General features: G+C 61.3%; 3 protein-coding genes across 4 annotated transcripts; 2 read left to right on the top strand and 1 right to left on the bottom strand.

Annotated features, from left to right (window-relative positions):
• The first annotated feature begins 3,062 nt into the window (after positions 1 to 3,062).
• On the top strand, positions 3,063 to 8,753 carry LOC141731747 (proproteinase E-like). Its single transcript, XM_074558285.1, is given in 11 exon segments — positions 3,063 to 3,067; positions 3,207 to 3,300; positions 3,302 to 3,347; positions 3,442 to 3,518; positions 3,894 to 3,991; positions 4,935 to 5,069; positions 5,148 to 5,284; positions 6,226 to 6,374; positions 6,450 to 6,722; positions 8,380 to 8,473; positions 8,593 to 8,753. Coding segments are annotated over 11 exon segments (1,269 nt in total).
• Positions 8,754 to 10,396: 1,643 nt separating this feature from the next.
• TMEM269 (transmembrane protein 269) lies at positions 10,397 to 15,008 on the top strand. The gene is made up of 6 exons (XM_074558483.1): positions 10,397 to 10,729; positions 11,947 to 12,094; positions 13,175 to 13,272; positions 13,363 to 13,506; positions 14,582 to 14,782; positions 14,861 to 15,008. Exons 1-6 carry the CDS (start codon positions 10,705 to 10,707, stop codon positions 14,968 to 14,970), a joined length of 726 nt encoding a protein of 241 aa, XP_074414584.1. The 5' UTR covers positions 10,397 to 10,704; the 3' UTR covers positions 14,971 to 15,008.
• Positions 15,009 to 16,480: 1,472 nt separating this feature from the next.
• On the bottom strand, positions 16,481 to 17,829 carry SVBP (small vasohibin binding protein). 2 transcript variants are annotated; one of them, XM_074558486.1, is made up of 3 exons: positions 17,597 to 17,829; positions 16,744 to 16,924; positions 16,481 to 16,662 (listed from the first exon to the last, which is right to left on the bottom strand). In XM_074558486.1, the coding sequence occupies exons 2-3, from the start codon at positions 16,861 to 16,863 to the stop codon at positions 16,576 to 16,578; spliced, it is 207 nt and encodes a 68-aa protein (XP_074414587.1). In that variant the 5' UTR covers positions 16,864 to 16,924; positions 17,597 to 17,829; the 3' UTR covers positions 16,481 to 16,575. The 2 variants fall into 2 exon arrangements, with proteins under 2 accessions (XP_074414587.1, XP_074414586.1); XM_074558485.1 differs by having other exon boundaries at positions 16,744 to 16,865; positions 17,597 to 17,815.
• Positions 17,830 to 19,724: the final 1,895 nt, after the last annotated feature.

The following is a 19,724-nucleotide window of genomic DNA, read 5'->3' as shown; positions in this document are numbered from 1 at the left end:
AGGGGACACCCCCAGGAGCATCTGCAGGGACACGGGAGGCACGGGGAACACGGAGGGGCACAGGGACACCGGGGGACAATTCTGGGGTCTCACACTGGGACACAGGGGACACCCCGGGAACGTTAACACGGAGGGACACGGGGAGAAACTTTGAGAATTTATGTTGGGGTGTGTGGGGAATGTTGGGGTGCCTGCCTGGGGATGTGGGGTGACACCCCTGGGAACTCTTGCAGGGACACCAGGGGGACAGGGGGACACATGGGGACACCCCTTGGAACACTTGCAGGGACACCAGGGGGACACGTGGGGACAGCCGAGGGTGGCAGGACACCTTGGGACACTCCTGGGAATGGGCACTGGGGTGTGGGGTGTGGGGACAGCCCTGGAAACTTTTGCAGGGGCACGGGGGGGACACAGGGGACAACTCTGAGAGCTTAAACTGGGACACGGCTGCATGGGGACACGGGGGGACAGCCCTGGGGACTTCCAGGAGGGCACGAGGGTGCGTGGAGACATGGGGGTACACAGATGGTCACCTCTGGAAACTCTAGTGGGACACACAGGTGCCTGGGGACACCTTGGGACGCTCCTGGGAACTTCTCCTGGACATGGAGGCACATGGGGACACCATGTGGGAACTGGCACAGGGACACGTGGGGACACCGTGGGACACTCCCGGGAGCTTTATGAGGACCTGGTACAGTGTGGGGGGAGAACGGGGGTGCACCCCTGGGAACTTTTATGGGGACAAGGGCTGTGTGGGGACACTCATGGGGACTTCTACAGGGTCGTGGGGTGCAGGACATCATGGAACACCTGTGGGGACATTTATGGGGACACAGGGTGTGTGGGGACACGGGGGCCACCTCTGGGCAGCTGCAGGGTGACACGGGGGTGTCACTGTGGGGCACCTGCAGGAACTGTTATGGGGACATGGGGGGACGTGGGGGTCACCCCTGGGAACATTAACAAGGACATGGGAGCGTGTGGGGACACCTTGGGACACCTCTGGGAACTTTAATGGGGACACAGGTGTCACCTCTGGGGACGTCTACAGGGTCATGGGAGCACCTGGGGACACCTTGGGACACCCTGGGACACCCTCGGGGACTTTTACAAGGACATGAGACTGCCTAGGGACACCTTGGGAACTTTAACAGGGACACAGGTGTCACCTCTGGGGACTTGTACAGGGTCATGGGAGCATGTGGGAACACCTTGGGACACCCCTGGGAAAAATAACGGGGACACAGGTGTCACCTCTGGGGACTTGTACAGGGTCATGGAAATGCTTGGGGACACCTTGGGACACCTCTGGGAACTTCTACAAGGACATGGGAATGCTTGGGGACACCTGGGGACACCCCTGGGAACTTTTACAAGGACACAGGTGTCACCTCTGGGGACTTGTACAGGGTCATGGGAGTGTGTGGGGACACCTTAGGATACTCCTGGGAACTTTTATAAGGACATAGGGGTGCAGGGGACACCTTGGGACACCCCTGGGAACTTTAACAGGGACACAGGTGTCACCTCTGGGGACTTGTACAGAGTCATGGGAGCACCTGGGGACACCTTGGGGCACCCTCGGGGACTTTTACAAGGACATGAGACTGCCTAGGGACACCTTGGGAACTTTAACAGGGACAACAGGGACACAGGTGTCACCTCTGGGGACTTGTACAGGGTCATGGAAATGCTTGGGGACACCTTGGGACACCTCTGGGAACTTCTACAAGGACATGGGAATGCTTGGGGACACCTGGGGACACCCCTGGGAACTTTAATGGGGACACAGGTGTCACCTCTGGGGACTTGTACAGGGTCAAGGGAGCACCTGGGGACACCTTGGGACGCCCCTGGGGACTTTAACAGGGACATGACAGTTCATGGGACACCTTGGGAACTTTAACAGGGACACAGGTGTCACTCTGGGGACTCCTACAGGGTCATGGGAGCATATGGGGACACTGCAGGGACATGGAGAACTCCTGTGGGAACTTCCCCGAGGGTTCTGGGGTGCGTGGGAACCCCCCGGGTGTGTGAGGGAGTTTGGGGGACATGGGGGACCATGGGGGGCACAGGGGGGCTATAAGGGCTATGGGGGTACCAGGGGAAGGGAGATATGGGGGCACAAGGGTGGGGAGAGGGCACTATGGGGGCACAGGGGGGCTACAGGGGTTATGGGGGTACCAGGGGTGTGGAGAGGGCACTATGGGGGTACCAGGGGGGTACAGGGACTGTGGGGCAACCAGGGGCTCAGGGCTATGGGCACACTGCGGTTTATAGGGTCTATAGGGCACACCAGGGACATAAAGAGATTTAGGGGGGCTATAGGGGTGCAGGGGGAGTCATTGGGGCACAGGACAGTATGGGGGGTACATGGGGAACACAAGAAGCATGGCAGATATTGGGGGGCACAGGGGTTAAAAGGGTTTAGGGGGTGATTGTGAGGGGCTGTGGGTTCTGGGAGGGGGCCAGGGGGCACAGGGCATGGGGGGGCACAGGGACCATGGGCTGTGGGATGGGGGGTATATGGAGACCATAGGTGCTCTGTGGGAACATGGGGGGCACAGGGCTGGCTGCAGGGGGCTGTGGGGGGCAGTAGAGGTGATTGGGGGGCTCTGGGGGGCAGTAGAGGTGATTGGGGGGCTGTGGGGGCACAGGGGTGGATGGAAATGCTGTGGGGGCTGGGAGGAGGGGTACATGGGGCCATACAGTCCATGGGGGCGATGTGGGGACTGTGGAGGGCACCTGGGATGGCTGGGGGGGCTCTGGGGGTCCAGGAGGGGAGGATGTGAGGGGCACTGAGCCCATGATGGGTATGGGAGCCATATGGGCACACCAAGGGTGCAGGGAATGGGGGGGACAGGGGCGGTTGTGGGGCCCAGGGGTTGGGGAGGGCTGGAGGCCACCAGGGGCACAGGGGGTGGTTGTGGTGGCTATGGGGCTACAGGGGAGGCACAGAGGGCACTGTGGGGCACACAGAGAGCTGTGGGGACTGTGGGGGGCACTGGGGCTAAGGGGAGCACTGGGGGGGCACTCAGAGGGGCTGTGGGGGCATGGGGTGGGCATGGGGCACTCTGGGGGCACACAGGGGCAGTGGCAGCAGCAGGGACAGGGGGTTTGGGACCTGCAGGGTCCCCGCTGGCCGGGTGCCAGTGCCACGTCCCCCCAAGGCCCAGGTTAATGTTTAACCCCCCCAGTGCCCAGCTGGGCACCGGGTGCCCGTTCCCAGGGCTGCCCTTGGGTGCCCGCGGGGATTTAAGGCGGGCGGGTGCCCCGGGACAGCCACACCGGAGCCATGGCTGCCCTGCTGAGCCTTGTCCTGCTGCTGGTGGCCGGCGGTGAGGTGTCCCCTGAGCCCCCCCGGGTCCCCAGGCTCGGCTGGCCGGGGGATGCCAGGGGGTGACGGTGCCACCGTGTCCCCGTGTCCCGCAGGTGCCCGCGCCGCCGTGCTGCCCGAGTCCCGCGTGGTCAACGGGCACGATGCCGAGCCCTACAGCTGGCCCTGGCAGGTGAGGGACGGACGGGGGAGACAGACAGGGGCACAGGGGACAGACAGGGGGACAGGGGACAGGGGGACAGAGGGACAGAGGGGCAGGGTTACAGCGGGACAGACAGGGGTACAGAGGGAGAGACAGGGGGACAGAGGGGCAGGGTTACAGAGGGACAGGAGGACAGGGGACAGATGGGGGACAGCGGGACAGACGGGGACGGTGGGAGAGGGGACAGGGGACAGGGAAGACAGCAGGACAGGGGGACAGGGGGACAGAGGGACAGGGGGACAGTGGGACAGACAGGGGGACAGGGGGACAGTGGGACACGGGGACAGCGGGACAGGGGGGACCCGTGTGGGTCGGTGGCACCCAGCCGTGTCTCTCCCCCCCCAGATCTCGCTGCAGTACGAGCGGGACGGGACCTTCCGCCACACCTGCGGGGGCACCCTGATCGCGGCCAACTGGGTGATGACGGCCGCGCACTGCATCTCGTGAGGGCACCGGCACCGGGCACCGGGCACCGGGCACCGGGCACCGGGAATGGGGACATTGGCACCGGGCACTGGGAATGGAGCACCGGGATGGGGGCACAGGGATGGAGGATGCGGGACGGGGGCTTCGGGACTGGAGATGCGGGATGGGGATGGGGCTGCGGGGTGGGGGATGCGGGATGGGGCTCCGGGATGGGGCACAGGGATGGGATCTGCAGGGATGGGGAATGCGGGGGCTGTGGGGTGGGGGAACCTGGAATGGGGGCACTGGGGCTGTGGAATTGGAGCTGCAGGATGGGGATGGGGCTGCAGGGAGGGAGGAGCGCAGAGAGCTGCGTGGAAGAGACGCGGGGTGCAGGGTTGGGTGTTGGGGGTGTGTTGGATACGGGGGTGAGTGTGGGGTGCAGGGATGGCGCAGGAAGGGTGCAGGGAGGGTGCAGGTTGGAGAGGTGGGTGTAGTGGGAGTCTGGGCTGAAGGGAGTGCAGAACGGCTGCAGGAGGAGCGCAGGGCACAGGGATGGGAGCAGGAGGGGCATTCCTGGTCCAAGGAAGAAATTGCCACGTGCATTGAGCGCATGGATGGGGTGAGAAGAACAAAGTGGGTGCAGGAGTGGGTGCGGTGCAGGATGGGGTCAGGGAGAGGGCTCAGAGGGCAGGGGGTGAATTTGGGTGCAGGGTGGGTGCACGGGGAGGTGCAGGGTGGGGGGTTTGGGTGCAGGGTGGGTGCACGGGGAGGTGCAGGGTGGGGGGTTTGGGTGCAGGAAGAGGCTCAGGGCGCAGAGGAGATGGGTTCAGGGTGCAGAGGGGTGAGTTTGGGTGCGGATTTGGTGCACGGGGAGGTGCAGGGAGGGGATTTAAGGTGCAGGGCAGAGCGTCCGGGTGCGTGAAAGGCTCCCGGGTGCCGAGGGAGGGCCGCACGCCCTGACCCCCCCTTTCCCCGCAGCAAAACCCGCACGTACCAGGTGGTGCTGGGCGAGTACGACATGAGCACCGGCGAGGGCTCCGAGCAGCGCATCCCCGTCAACTCCGACGACATCTTCGTGCACCCCAAGTGGCTCAGCTTCTGCGCGGCCTGCGGGTGAGCGGGGTCCCTGGGGAAGGGGCTGGGGACACCGTGCCACCCCCGGCCGCCCTCTGACCTCTGTCCCCCCCGCAGCAATGACATCGCCCTGATGAAGCTGCAGCGCCCGGCCGTGCTCTCGACGCAGGTGCAGGTGGGGCGGCTGCCGCCCGCCGGCTCCGTGCTGCCCAACGGGTACCCGTGCGTGCTCAGCGGCTGGGGACTGCTCACCAGTGCGTACGGACAGACCGACAGACCGACAGACGGCCGGCAGGGACGGGAGGGGGCGGGGAGGGGGGATGGACAGAGGGATAGGTGGGGAAATGGATGGGCAGGTGGAGGGGGGATGGACAAATGGGGAATGGTTGGGGAGATGGAGGGAAGGGATGAGGGATGGATGAGAATTGGATGGATGGAGGGATGGATCCATGGATGGAGGGATGGATGGATGATGAATGGATGGATGGATGGATGGATGGATGGATCCATGGATGATGGATGGATGGATGGATAGATGGATGGATGGATGGATGGATGGATGGATGGATGGATGGATGGAATGGGGAGATGGAGGGAAGGAGGGTTGGAGAGATGGTTGAAGGGATGGCGGGATGGGGAGGGAAGGGAGGGTTGGGTGGAGGGATGGAGAACAAATGCGGAAATGGATGGGAAGGTGGAGGGATGGATGGATGGATGGATGGATGATGGATGGATGATGGATGGATGGGTGATGGATGGATGGATGGATGGATGGATGGATGGATGGATGATGGATGGATGGATGATGGATGGATGGATGAGAGATGGATGGGCGGATGGACGGATGATGGATGCATGATGGATGGATGGATGTTTGGATGGATGGATGGATGGATGGATGGATGGATGGATGGGAGATGGATGGATGATGGATGTTTGGATGGATGGATGGATGATGGATGGATGGGCGGATGGACGGATGATGGATGCATGATGGATGGATGGATGTTTGGATGGATGGATGGATGGATGGATGGATGGATGGATGGGAGATGGATGGATGATGGATGTTTGGATGGATGGATGGATGATGGATGGATGCATGGATGGATGGACAGATGGATCCATGGATGGATGTTTGGATGGATGGACGGACGGATGGCCGTATACACACCTGGGTGCTCTGATCCCACAGCTGGGGGCTCTACTCTGCCGGACCGGCTGCAGCAGGCCGAGCTGCCCGTGGTGGATTATGAGCACTGCACCCAGCCCGACTGGTGGGGCGCCCTGGCCATCCGCAAGACCATGATCTGTGCCGGCGGTGCTGAGAAATCCGGATGCAACGTGAGTACCGCTCCATGGGGAGGGGACACATCCCAGACCCACTGTGGTGCTGACCCTGCCTCACCCCACCCTCAGGGCGACTCCGGGGGACCCCTGAACTGCCAGGCTGAGGATGGCACCTGGGAGGTGCATGGCATCGCCAGCTTCGTGTCTGCCCTGGGCTGCAACGCTGCCAAGAAACCCACGGTGTTCACCCGCGTGTCCGCCTTCGAGGACTGGATTGCTGAGGTGGGCACAGGGAATGGGATCCTGGGCTGCCAGGGGGCAAGGGTGCCAGGGAGTTGGGATATCATGGTGTCAGGATGCCAGGGAACTTGGGTGCCATGGTGCTGGGGAATTGGGATGCCAGTACAGGGTGCTGGGTTCTGGGCTGCCAGGGAATTGGGGTGCCAGGGCTCTGGGACACTGGGGCACCAGGGGGAAAAGGGGCCAGGCTGCTGGGCTGCCATGGTGCCAGGGTATTGGTGTACCAGATTGCTGGGGTGATCTGATGCTGGGGTACCAGAGGATGGGACTGTCAGGGTTCCATGGTGCTGGGGTGCCAGGTGTCGGTGCCACAGTGCCAGGGTAAGAGTGCTCTGGGGTACTGGGATATACCAGGGTACCAGGCTGCTGGGTGCCAGGGCAGTGGGGTGCCAGAGTGCCAGGGCACAGATGTGCCACAGCACTGGGGTGCTTGGGTGTCATGGAGCTGGGGAAAAAGGGCTCTGAACTGCTGGCATGCCAGGGTACCATGGCACCAGGTCTTGGGGGTGCCAGGACAAAGGTTTGCAGAGTTCTGGGGTGATGGGGTGCCAGGGCTCTAGGTGCTGGGGAGCCAGGGAATTGGGGTGTCAGGGTAATGGGGTACCAGGGTGCTGGGTTCTGGGGTGCCAGGGTAAGGGGGTTCCAGGGCTCTGGGTTCTGAGGTGCCAGGGAATTGGGATGTCGAGGCAATGGGATACCAGGGCTCTGGGTTCTGGGGAGCCATGGTGCTGGGTTCTGGGGTGCTGGGCACTGGTGTGCCAGGCTCCTGGGGTGCTGGTATGCCATGGTGCTGAGGTGATGGGGTGCTGGGGTTTTGGGTTATTAGAGTGTTGGGGTGTCAGGGTGTTGGGGTGCTGTCCTCCTGTCTTAGAAACTTCTCCCTTCCAGACCATGAACAACAACTGAGCATGGCAGCATCCTTGTCATCGACCCCCCCTGGCCTGGCATCGGGCAAATAAACACCAACAGCTGGCACCAGTGTGTCCTCGTGCTCCTTGTGCTGGGCAGGGGTCTGGGGGCAGCAGGGGCTGCACCATTGCCAGCAGACAGTGCTGGGAGCACCCCAATGTCACCAATGTCATGGGCATGGGCACCCAGAGACCCCAGTGCCACAGGGATGGGCACCCAGAGACAGCCCAGTGCCACAGGGATGGGCACCCAGGTGCCACTCAGGTGACACAGCGCCAAGCACCCCAATGTGCCCAATGTCATGGACATGGACACCCGGAGACACCCCAGTGCCACAGAGATGGGCACCCAGAGATACTCAGACACCATGGGGATAGACTGAGAGGTGCCCAGACACCCCACAGGTGCCCAGGTGCTGTGGAGATGGCACCTCAGACACCCAGATCCCACAGAGATGGGTACCCAGGTGCCACAGGGGTGGCACTCAGGTGACACAGCACCTCAAAGCGCCCTGTGCCATGGGCATGGACACCCAGAAACACCCCAGTGCCACAGGGATGCCCACCTCAGACACCCAGGTGCCACAGGGATGGGCACCCAGAGACACCCCATTCTCACAGGGATGGGTACCCGGGTGCCACAGGGTTGGCACTCAGGTGACACAGCACCCCAAAGTGCCCTGTGCCATGGGCACCCGCTGCCATGGGCACCCCAACACACACCGGCGCGGTGGCTCTGGGTGCCCTGAGGACACCCGCATGTCCCCTATGGGGCACCCAGTGCCATCCTGTGCCCCCACACGGGGCCGTGCCCCCCCAGGCAGTGGCACAGCCCCCTCGGGGTGCCCCAGGGCCCGGTGCCCATGGCCGTGGCCCTCCTGGCCCGGCCGTCTCCTCGCAACGGCCGGCACCGGCGCGTGACCGGGAACAAAGAGCCCTTTCACGGTGTCCCCGCTGCCACCGGCACCCTGGGACCCCCCAACGGGGCACCCCGGGGCCATCCCCCCACCCCGGGGCTCTGCAGCACCCCCGATTCCCGCTGCGATCTGGGTGGAAAATTCCAGCTGCAGGGCTGTATAAGTTTTATGGGCTCCTTGTCACCGTGTCCTCGGGGACCTTTGCTCCCCCGCTGGTGGCCCTGGCGGTGTCGCCCGCCCCGCAGCCCCTCGCTATCGCCGGCCCTTTGCTCCGGGCCAGGGGGAGGCTCGGCTCCCCCAGCTCGTGACAACCTTGCACAAGTTGGGGCCACCTGGCACATGCCCAGGGTGCTGGAAAAGGGGACCCAGGGCAGGGGGTGAGGGTGGGGGGCACCAGCTGTACCCCCTGTGCCACTGGTGGGAATTGGGGTGGGTGGTGGCACCTTTTGGGTGCAATCATGCTGTGCTGGCAGTGGGTGCAGGGACAGGTGTGTGGCAGTGCCAGGGGTCTGCTGTGGGGTTGTGGGACTGGTGTGGGTGTTGTGGGACTGGTGTGGGGCTGTGGGACTGGTGTGGGTGTTTGGGACTGGTGTGGGTGTTTGGGACTGGTGTGGGGCTGTGGGACTGGTGTGGGTGACATGGGACTGGTGTGGGTGTTTGGGACTGGTGTGGGTGTTTGGGACTGGTGTGGGGCTGTGAGGCTGCCATGGGTGCTACAAGCATGGCACAAATACAGATGGTGCACATCTGGCAGAGGTTCTGTGAGTGTGGGATGGGTGCTGTGAGCCTGGCACGGGTGCTGTGAGTGTGGCATGGGTGCTCTGAGTGTGGGGTGGATGCTGTGAGCCTGGCATAGGCAATACAAAGCCTGGTGTGAGCACTGTGAGTGTGGCATGGATGGTGTGAGCAGAATATGGGTGCTGTGAGCCTGGCAGGGTGCTGTGAGTGTGGCATGGGTGCTGTGAGCCTGGCACGGGTGCTGTGAGTGTGGCATGGGTGCTGTGCGCCTGGCACGGGTGCTGTGAGTGTGACATGGGTGCTGTGAGCCTGGCACGGGTGCTGTGAGCAGGATATGGGTGCTGTGAGCCTGGCAGGGTGCTGTGGGCAGGATATGGGTGCTGGGAGCCTGGCACAGGTGCTGTGAGCAGGATATGGGTGCTGTGAGCCTGGCATGGGTGCTGTGAGCAGGATATGGGTGCTGTGAGCCTGGCATGGGTGCTGTGAGCAGGATATGGGTGCTGTGAGCCTGGTATGGGTGCTCTGAGTGTGGGGTGGGTGCTGTGGGCCTGGCATAGGCAATACAAAGCATGGTGTGTGCACTGTGAGTGTGTGCACTGTGAGTGGCATGGATGGTGTGAGCAGAATATGGGTGCTGTGAGCCTGGCATGGGTGCTGTGAGTGTGGCATGGGTGCTGTGAGCCTGGCAGGGAGCTCTGAGCAGGATATGGGTGCTGTGAGCCTGGCATGGGTGCTGTGAGCAGGATATGGGTGCTGTGAGCCTGGCACGGATGGTGCAATCCTGGGATGGGCCCTGAGAGCCTGGCATGCGCTCCATGAATGCGGGATGGGTGCTGGAGTGTGGGATGGGTGCTGGGGGTGTGGGATGGGTGCCACAAGCTGGGTGTGGGTGGGGTGAGCCTGCCCAAGGGGCTGCAGAGCTGGCAGAGGTGCCGTGAGCGTGGCACGGGGGGTCCACACCTGCAGAAGGCGAGGAGTGAGCCTGGAATCGGCACTGGGAGAGGTGTCAGCAGAGTGACAAGGGTGCTGCGAGCCTGGCACGGGTGTTATCAGCGAGACACCCGAGCTGTGAGTGTGACACAGGTGCTATCAGCGCCCCATGGGTGCCGCCAGCCCGGCCCTGCCGCTGTGGGTGCTGCGAGCCTGGCACGGGCGCTGCGAGCCTGGCACGGGCGCCGCAGGCTTGGCACAAGCGCTGCGAGCCTGGCACCGGTGCTGCGAGCCTGGCGTGGGCACCGGGAGGCTGGCAGGGGCGCTGGGAGGCTGGCAGGGGCACGGCGAGCCTGGCATGGCCCCCCGGCCCCCCGGGGCAGCTCCTCCCTCGCCGGTGGTGCCAAGCGGCTGCGAACCCCCCGTGTCCGTGTCCGTGGCCTCTGGCCGGACCCACCCCCGCCGGGTGACTCAGCCCGAGAGGCTTTTCCTTATATAACGCGGCACCGCGCGGAGCCCCACGGAGCGGCCCCTGCCTCAGTTTCCCCTGGCCGGGGCGTCACTGTCGCCGCTGCCGCAGCCGCCGCCGCCATGTGGATGGTGTCACCGCCGGTCGGTAAGTGTCACCTGGATGCTGCGAGGCCCCTTGGAGAGGTGTCCCCCATCCCTAAAAATCATCATTTGGCGGGGGTTAGGAGAGAAATTAGGGTTATGGGGCAGAAAACCGTAAAATACTTGCATTGCTCCCCAAAAATAGGTTAACTTTGCATTTGCGGTGGCTGAACCCCTTTTCCTTGTGCCTCCTAACGCACCTGGGAAGAGCCAAAATCACCTTGTTTCCCCCCACAAAGTAAAGATAAAAGCAGCGGGAGCGGCGCAGGGTTAAGGAATTCTCTCCCATTCCAGCACGGAGATTTTGGGGTGAGAAACGCCAGGATCGGGCGAGCTGGGGGGCCCGGCCGTGCCCCGGTTTGTGACGCTCGCAGGTGCCTGGAGCCGGTGCTGCCCCAGCTCCGGAACATTCCCGGGGCCTCGGGAATGGGAAAGGGACGGCAAATCCCTAACATTTCCCTTTCCAACATCCCCAAACTCACCCCGAATTGAGTGATAAAGGTGGGGAGCGCGGCCCCAAAGATCCGCGGAGGCCGTGCGGGAATCAGGGGGGATTTTCCCGGCTCAGCCCGGGCTCAGCCCGGCTCCGGGCGCGGTGTCCAAAGGTCGCTCCCGGCTCGGAGCCGCCGACCCCCGGCACCTCCTGGGCTCCTCTGCCGCGGCTTTTCCTGGTTTTTCCCACCTGGGGAGCTGTTTCTGGTGGCGTTCCGGCGATGGAGCGGCTCTGGGGGGGCTCTGAGGGGGCTCGGGGGGGTTTGTCTTGCTCTGACGTGCTGTTTTCTTTCAGATGAAGGATCTGCCTGGCTTTGGGACACGGCAAAGGCGGGGGGCAAAGGACAGGACCCTTAAATTCTTTCCCTAAAGCTTAGCCCGATAGGTATATAAGATCCATAGAGCTTAAACCGGGGTTGGCTTTTAGTCTAAGCTTGGGTTTGGCTTAATTTTTTCTTTATTTTATTATATTTTTACGGTTCTTTTATTCGTTTCTTTGCTTTTTTTTTTTTTTTTTTGGCCTCTTTTATTCCATTTTTTTGGCCGCCGGTGGGGAGCTCAGCAGCAGAGCTTGCACGAATCAATCCCCTGCTGCTTTCCTAAAGAGATTTTGGGGGATTTTGGTTTGAGGAGGGGGAACCCCTGCACCGACCCTGCTATGTTTTTTGTTTTTTTTGGGGAGGGGGCTGCAGCCCCTCCGTGGTTTGGAACACGCTGGGGGGTTTGTAGGTATTTTCCAGTCCACCAAGAAGCTGGTGCTGAGCGAGCAGGCGGGACGGGGCCGGGCGCTGGAATTCCTTCGGAAAAACGCGGCCAACGGCATCTCCGTGGCCAACCTGCTGGCGGGGCTCTCCTCCATCCTCTGCAGCGTCAACAGGTGGGGAAAAACTGGGAAAAACGGGGCTGAGGAATGGGGGTCACACTGGGTGCGCTCCCCTTGTGGCCAAGCGGGTGGGCAGGGTCCTCTCCTGCATCTACAGCTTCAATAGGTGGGGAAAAAGTGGGATAAAAATGGGAAATGTGGTGAAAAAGAGGCACAGAAATGGAGGTCACCTTGGTTTTTCTGGGGAAAGGGGGAAATGGGAGGGTAAAGATGGCAAAAAAGTGTGGTTTGCTCTGGTTTGCTGGAAAAAGGGGAAGGAAAAATGGAAAGGGGGTGAAAATTGGGTAGAAAAGTGGGGGCCAGCCTGGTTTTGCTGGAAAAAGGGAGAAAGAGAGGGAGGAAAGATGGAAATAGGGTGAAAATCAAGTAGAAAAGTGCAGTTTGCCATGGTTTGCTGGAAAAAGGGGGAGAAAAGATGGAAATAGGGGGAAAATTGGGTAGAAAAATGGGGGCCAGCCCAGTTTTGCAGGAAAAACAAGGGAATGGGGACAAAAAGGGTGATGCAAAGTGGGGGACACTGAGGTTTGGCTCTCTCCATGGTCAAAGGCTCCTCCTCACCTTTGGCCTCTGCAGCATCGAAGGATGAGGGGGAAAAATGGAGGAAATGGGCTGAAAAGGGGTGAAAAAGAGGGTTGAGAAGTGGGGGTCAGCCCAGTTTTTCTGGAAAATGGGGGAAATGTGATGAAAAAGGAGGAAATAGGGTGAAAAAGGTGTAAATGTGGTGAAAAAGAGGTGGGAAGTGGGGGTCACCCTGGATCTGCGCCCTCCATAGCCAATCTCAGGGGTCAGGCTGTCCTCCATCCAAAATAAGTGGGCAGGGCAGAAAAGGGGAAATGGGGGGGGAAAGAAGAAAATGCAGGTTGAAAAGCGGGGATCACCCCACTTCTGCTGGAAAAAAAAAAGGGGAAACAGGGCAAAGATTGGATGAAAAGTGGAGATCACCCCAGCTTTGCTCTCTCTGTGGCCAACCTGCTGGCTGGGCTTACCTCCACCCTCAACAGATGGGGCAAACAAGGGGGAAATGGGGTGAAAAAGAGGAGAGCAGGGTCTGAGAAGTGGGGTGTCCCCCCTTAGGCAATACCAGTACTCCTGCTGGCTGCTGCTCCTGGGTTTCCTGCTGGATCTGGCTGATGGGGCCGTGGCCCGGCAGCTCGACGCCTGCTCGGCACTGGGTGAGTGCATCCCCCCGGGGCAGGGCTGACCCCATGGGTGTCCCCTGTGCCCGGTGCCCACCTGGCACTGCCCCTCGCTGCCCCCCACAGGTGCCAAGCTGGATGATTTTGCTGATTTCACCACGTTCGGGCTGGGCACGGCGCTGCTGCTGCAGCCCCAGGGCGTGCTGGGCGGGCTGCTGAGCCTGGCCTATGTGCTGGCTGTGTTCGCCCGCCTCTGCTTCTTCTCCAGCGGTGAGTGAGCCCCTAAAAGTGGGGGGGATTGGGGTGTGAGCCCCCACAGTGTGCTCTGGTTTGTTTGAGTGCCACTGAGTCCCTCTGAGTGCCACTGAGGGGACCCTGGCCAGATCTGGGGGTATCAAAGGCAGCCAGGCTGAACCTGGGGGTACAGAAGGACAGAAGGACAGCCAGGCTGATCCCTGGGGGTACAGAAGGACAGAAGGACAGCCAGGCTGATCCCTGGGGGTACAGAAGGACAGAAGGACAGCCAAGCTGATCCTAGGAGTACAGAAGGACAGTCAGGCTGATCCCTGGGGGTACCAAAGGCAGCCAGGCTGATCCCAGGGGTACAGAAGGACAGAAGGACAGTCAGGCTGATCCCAGGGGTACAGAAGGACAGAAGGACAGCCAGGCTGATCCCTGGGGGTACAGAAGGACAGCCAGGCTGATCCCTGGGGGTACCAAAGGCAGGCAGGCTGATGCCAGGGGTACAGAAGGACAGAAGGACAGCCAGGCTGATCCCTGGGGGTACCAAAGGCAGCCAGGCTGATCACCTGCAGGAGAGGAGATGCTGGAACACGGAGATGAAGGGGTTGACTCTTAGCAGGGGTTAATCCAAGGGAGCCCCTACACCTCAGGGGGCTCCTGCTGAGAGCCTCAGAGAGGTGCCAAAATTACATTTAAAGGGAGGTGGAAACCTAAAGTACATAACTTTTTGCTAAGCAATAAGAAATTTACTATAGATAACATTTTACTGACCAATAAGAAAAATAAAGGGATGGGAAATGGATGTTTAGGTCAGTGTATGGAGAAACACTTGAGGGGTTGACCCCTGGGGTATGGGTAAGCACTCAACATCCTGGACTGAAAGTTCTAGAGGGAGGGGATGGGATGCTGAGGGATTGACAGAGAGCCAGGTTGGGGATTTGGGGATGATCTCAGCAAAGGAAAGGGATTACACAGGTAAAAGGAAGGGATACAATGTGGGGTAAACCATTTGGGAAAAATACGGGGATACAAAACCAAAACTATTACAGAGTATTACAAAGTATAAAAACTACAACAACACTGAAGTGCTGCCCTCCCTCAGGGATCCCCTTCACCTACCGAGGGCTGCCGTGCCCCTACGCCTCAGCACTGCTGGCCAGCACCTTCCTGCTGACCGGGGGACACGTGGCCCTGCTGCGCGTGGCCGCCACCGCCATGACCCTGTTCATGGCCGACTGCGGCTGCTACCCCCACGACAGGGTGCTGGAGTCACAGCTCTGGAAAAAACTGGTTTATGCTGGAGGTAAGGACGGGGATGAGCTCTGGGGATGGTGGTGAAAGGGGAGGGAGAGCAGATGGCCAAGGATTGTCCTGCTCGCAGGGGTGGTGGCCGTGCTGCTGGCGCCGACGGCGGTGGCTGCGGTTTATTGCCTGGCCTGGGCCACGTCCTACATCGTCTTCCCCTTCGCCCTCTGGAGCTGCAAGGCCTGAGCCCTCCCTAGAGCCTAGTAAAGCCTTCCTCATCCTCATCCTCATCCTCGTCCTCCTCGTCCTTGCTTCGGGTGCTGCTTCCTCCCTTCGCGCTTCCCGCTGAATCCGGGTGGCAGAAGGAGCTGCTAAGGTAAAGAAAGATAAAGGCTCAGCTGTAGGGAAACCCCAAAATCCCTGTCCTTTGTGAGGATTGAGGGAACCTCCAGAATCCCAATCCTTTGTGGGGATTGAGGGAAGCCCCAAAACCCCAGTCCTTTGTGAGAATCAAGGGAAGCCCCAAAATCCCAATCCTTTGTGAGGATTGAGGGAACCTCCAGAAACCCAATCCTTAGTGGGGATTGAGGGAAGCCCCAAAATCTCAATCCTTTGTGGGAATCAAGGGAAGCCTCAAAATCCCAATCCTTTGTGGGAATCAAGGGAAGCCTCAAAATCCCTGTCCTTTGTGGGGATTGATGGAAGCCCCAAAACCCCAATCCTCTGGGGGGATCGAGGGACCTCCCCAAATCCCAATCCTTTGTGGGGATCAAGGGAAGCCTCAAAATCCCTGTCCTTTGTGGGGATTGATGGAAGTCCCAAAATCTCAATCCTCTGGGGGGAATCGAAGGAAATCCCAAAATCCCTGTCCTTTGTGGGGATTGAGGGAACTCCCCAAATCCCAATCCTTTGTGGGAATCAAGGGAAGCCCCAAAACCCCTACGGATTTTACATCTATCCTTTGTGGGGATTGAGGGAAGCCCCAAAATCCCTGTGTTTTGGAGGGATTGAGGGAAACCCCATCCCCCCCAACAGCAGAGAGCTCCAAATCTTTGGAAAATGGGAAATTTAGAGTTTGTCCTGACAAGAGACCTCCAAGCCCTTCTCTGCACAGGAATGTGAAGTTTAGGGATCCCTCACACTGTGGCCCAGTGGGAATTCATTACAAAGGGAGGTTCACACTCCAAAAATAAGAAGGGCCCTCCCTGGCTGGGAGGAGGAAGATGCTGATCGAACTTCCAGAGGGTTTCCAACATGGGATTCTCTGGGAGCAGTTTGGAACTCACCACTTAACCCTGCAGGGAAACACCATATCCCAAACGTGGTTTATTTTCACCCCTCAGTGTGACACAGCTGGGGCAGGGAAAGGGGGGCAGCAGGACTCGATCCAAAGTCTCAGGAGAGCCGGAGGCCGCCGGACAGCAGCGGCTGGAGCAGAGGGTGTGGGCGGAGGAAGGAAGCGAAGGTCAAACCTGGCGCTGCAGAAACGCTCGGGATCCCCGGGGAGGCTCTGCCGGCAGCAGCAGCTGCGGGATGCGGCTCCTGCTGGATCCCATTGGGATAAACCCAGCTCCGGGAGGGCAGGACCCTTCCCTGCTGCGTATTCCCAGGATAAACTCAGCTCTGGGAGGGCAGGACCCTTCCCTGAAGCAGGGAATGGCGGGGTGGGGCCGTGCCTGGAGCCAGCACCCGGCGCTGCAGCTGCTCTGGCCTCAGGCCATTCGCACCCGGAGCAAGCAGGAGCCGGGAGACAGAGAACCAGCAGAGATTTTATTGATACAAAAAGCGCGATTTGATAATAAATACCGGGGGATTAGAAAAGGGGGGGTAGGGCAGAGGCCGGGAGGGCTGTCATTCCCCGGATCCCTGCATCTGCTTGCAGAAGGAGTCGAACTGCTGCTGCTCCAGCTCCGTCATCACCCGGTTCAGGGCGTAGATCTGGGGTGGGGAAAGGGTTAGGATGGCAAAGGGGGCTCGGCCGCGGCTTGGGCCGGGTCCCTCCCCATTCCCCGCTCCCACCTCCGCCCGCTGCCGCTGCTTCAGCTCCTGCTGTGCCGACCTCTGCTTGGCCTTCTCCAGGCGAGCCGCTGGCTCCCGCGGCTTCGGCCGCTCCTTCCGCGCCCCCGCGCCCGGATCCATGGCTGCGGCCCGGGCTGGGGTCACCGGGGGTCCCGGAGCCACCGACAGCGACCCCCCGGCCCTGACACCCCCACACAGCCGAGGCTCGCATGGGGTGCCCCAATGGCATCCTCACAGGGGACTCCCCCAAATCCACCCTGAGGGCCCGACGTGACCCCCAAAATCATTCTGACCCCCAAATGCATCCTAAGCCTCACAGGAGACTCTCAACCCCACCCGGAGCCTCTCGGGTGTCTCACACCCACCCCACAGTTATGCTGAGCCCCACAGGGCCCCCCAAGGCTTCTCCCCGTCACCCCCCATTCCCCTCAGCGCCCCCATCTCCTCACACCTCGCCCCACAACACCCAGAGCACCCCCAAGCTCACAGACACCCCTATTCCAAACCCCCTCTCCACCCTCACAGCCCCCTGCACTCCATCGCCCACAGACACCACTGAAGCCCCCCAGGCCCCTCACAGCCCTCTCCATCGCCCCGGCCCCTCATAAATCACAATCCGCCCGAATCCCCCCACCCTCAGTGCCCCACAAGGCGCCCCTCGTGCCCACAGCCCCCCGAGTCCCGCAACCCCCAGCACCCAACAAGCTCCTACCCAGGCCCACACGGACGCCTCAGCCCCCGGACTCCCTCAGCCCCCTCCAAGGCCCCGGTGCCCCCTCGCTGCCGCAGCCCCCGGTGCCCTCTCAGGCCCCTCGCTCCCCCGGTGCCCTCCCCCCCCCGCGTTCCCCGGTACCGGAGGGGCTGTGCCCGGGGCAAGATGGCAGGGCACCCCTTCCGCTTTTCGGTGCTCGATTGCCCACCCTGGGCGCACGCGCGGAGCGCACGGGCCGGGCCCCGCAGCGCCGCCTGGCGGGCGGGGAAGGGAACTGCTCCCAGTGTGCCCCCCAGTGTCCCGCTGTCCTTTACTGGTGTGACACCCCCTAAACATCACCCCCAGTGCTCCTTTACTGGTGTGTGACACCCCCTAAACATCCCCCCCAGTGCTCCTTTACTGGTGTGTGACACCCCCTAAACATCCGCCCCAGTGCTCCTTTACTGGTGTGTGACACCTCCTAAACATCCCCCCCGGTGCTCCTTTACTGGTGTGTGACACTCCCTAAACATCACCCCCAGTGTCCCCCTGCCCTTTACTGGTGTGTGACACCTCCCCAGTGCTCCTTTACTGGTGTGTGACACCCCCCAAACATCCCCCAGTGCTCCTTTACTGGCGTGTGACACCCCCTAAACATCCCCCAGTGCTCCTTTACTGGTGTGTGACACCCCCCCAGTGCCCCAGTCCTTTACTGGTGTGTGACACATCCTCAGTGCTCCTTTACTGGTGTGTGCCAGCCACCTACACATTCCGCCGGTGCTCCATTGTCCTTTACACTGGCGTGTGACACCCCTCCAGTGCCCCACTGTCCTTTACTGGTGTGTGACACCCCCTAAACATCACCCCCAGTGTCCCCCTGCCCTTTACTGGTGTGTGACACCCCCCCAGTGCCCCACTGTCCTTTACTGGTGTGTGACACCCCTCCAGTGCTCCTTCACTGGTGTGTGCCACTCCCTACAGATCCCCCCCACCCTTACACATCACCCCCTACCCCGTGTCCCTGTAAACAGCCCAGCCCTATACACCACCATCCCTCCCTATACAGCTCATCCCCTGTCCGGCCACACATCCCCCGTTATCCCTCAGTCCTGGCACAGCCCAGGCCCTAAAGATCAGCCCCTTCTATCCCCCTACTGTACAGCCCACCCCGTTACCACTGCCCCACACAGCTCCCTCCATACACCACACCCTATGGACCCACACCCATATGACAGCCCCACACAGCCCAGCCCCTACACACAACCCCATACACCTTATCCCTACAGAGCCCACCCCACACATCACAGAGCACCCCGTGTTCCACACCCAGGCACAGAGCACCCCCTGTGTGCAGCCCACTGCCCACAGATCAGCCCCTCTGTACAGCCCACCCTGCACAGCCCAGCTCCCCGACAGCCCCTGGACATTGCAGTGCACACAGAGCCCTGCCAGGGTTGGCACAGCCTGGCACAGCACAGCACGCAGGGCATGGCACAGCAGGACACGGGGCTGTACATGTGGTACAGTACATGTCCCACGGCATGGTGACCCCTGACACATGGGTGTGACACCCATGGTACCCCCATCATGGTGACAGACCCCTGCCATGGCACAATGTCCTCAGCACAGTGTGGCACCCTTGGCATGGCACAGCCCACCATGGCACAGTGTCACCGAGCAGGGCACAATGTCCCACCCCCAGCACAGTGTGGCACCCCTGCCATGGCACAGCCCACCATGGCACAGTGCCACAATGTCCCCAGCACAGAGTGGCACCCCAGTACAGTGACAGACCCCTGCCATGCCACAGTGTCACAGACCAGGGCACAATGTCCCCAGCACAAAGTGGCACCCCCAGCGCGGTGACACACCCCTGCCATGGCACAGTGCCACAATGTCCCCAGCTCAGTGTGGCACCCCAGCATGGTGACACACTCCTGCTATGGCACAGCCCTTGCCATGGCACAGTGCCACAATGCCCCAGCACAATGTGGTACCCCCTGCAGGTGACAGATCCCTGCCATGGCACAGTGCCACAGTGTCCCCAGCACAGAGTGGCACCCCAGCACGGTGACAGACCCCTGCTGTGGCACAGACCAGGGCACAATGTCCCCAGCACAGAGTGGCACCCCCAGCACAGTGACACACCCTTGCCATGGCACAGTGCCACAATGTCCCCAGCTCAGTGTGGCACCCCCTGCATGGTGACAGATCCCTGCCATGGCACAGTGCCACAGTGTCCCCAGCACAGAGTGGCACCCCAGCACGGTGACACACCCCTGCCATGTCA

This window comes from Zonotrichia albicollis, chromosome 25, assembly GCF_047830755.1.
Source record: "Zonotrichia albicollis isolate bZonAlb1 chromosome 25, bZonAlb1.hap1, whole genome shotgun sequence".
In the NCBI taxonomy this organism is placed as follows: Eukaryota; Metazoa; Chordata; class Aves; order Passeriformes; family Passerellidae; genus Zonotrichia; species Zonotrichia albicollis.
This window is presented reverse-complemented; position numbering and strand designations above follow the sequence as displayed.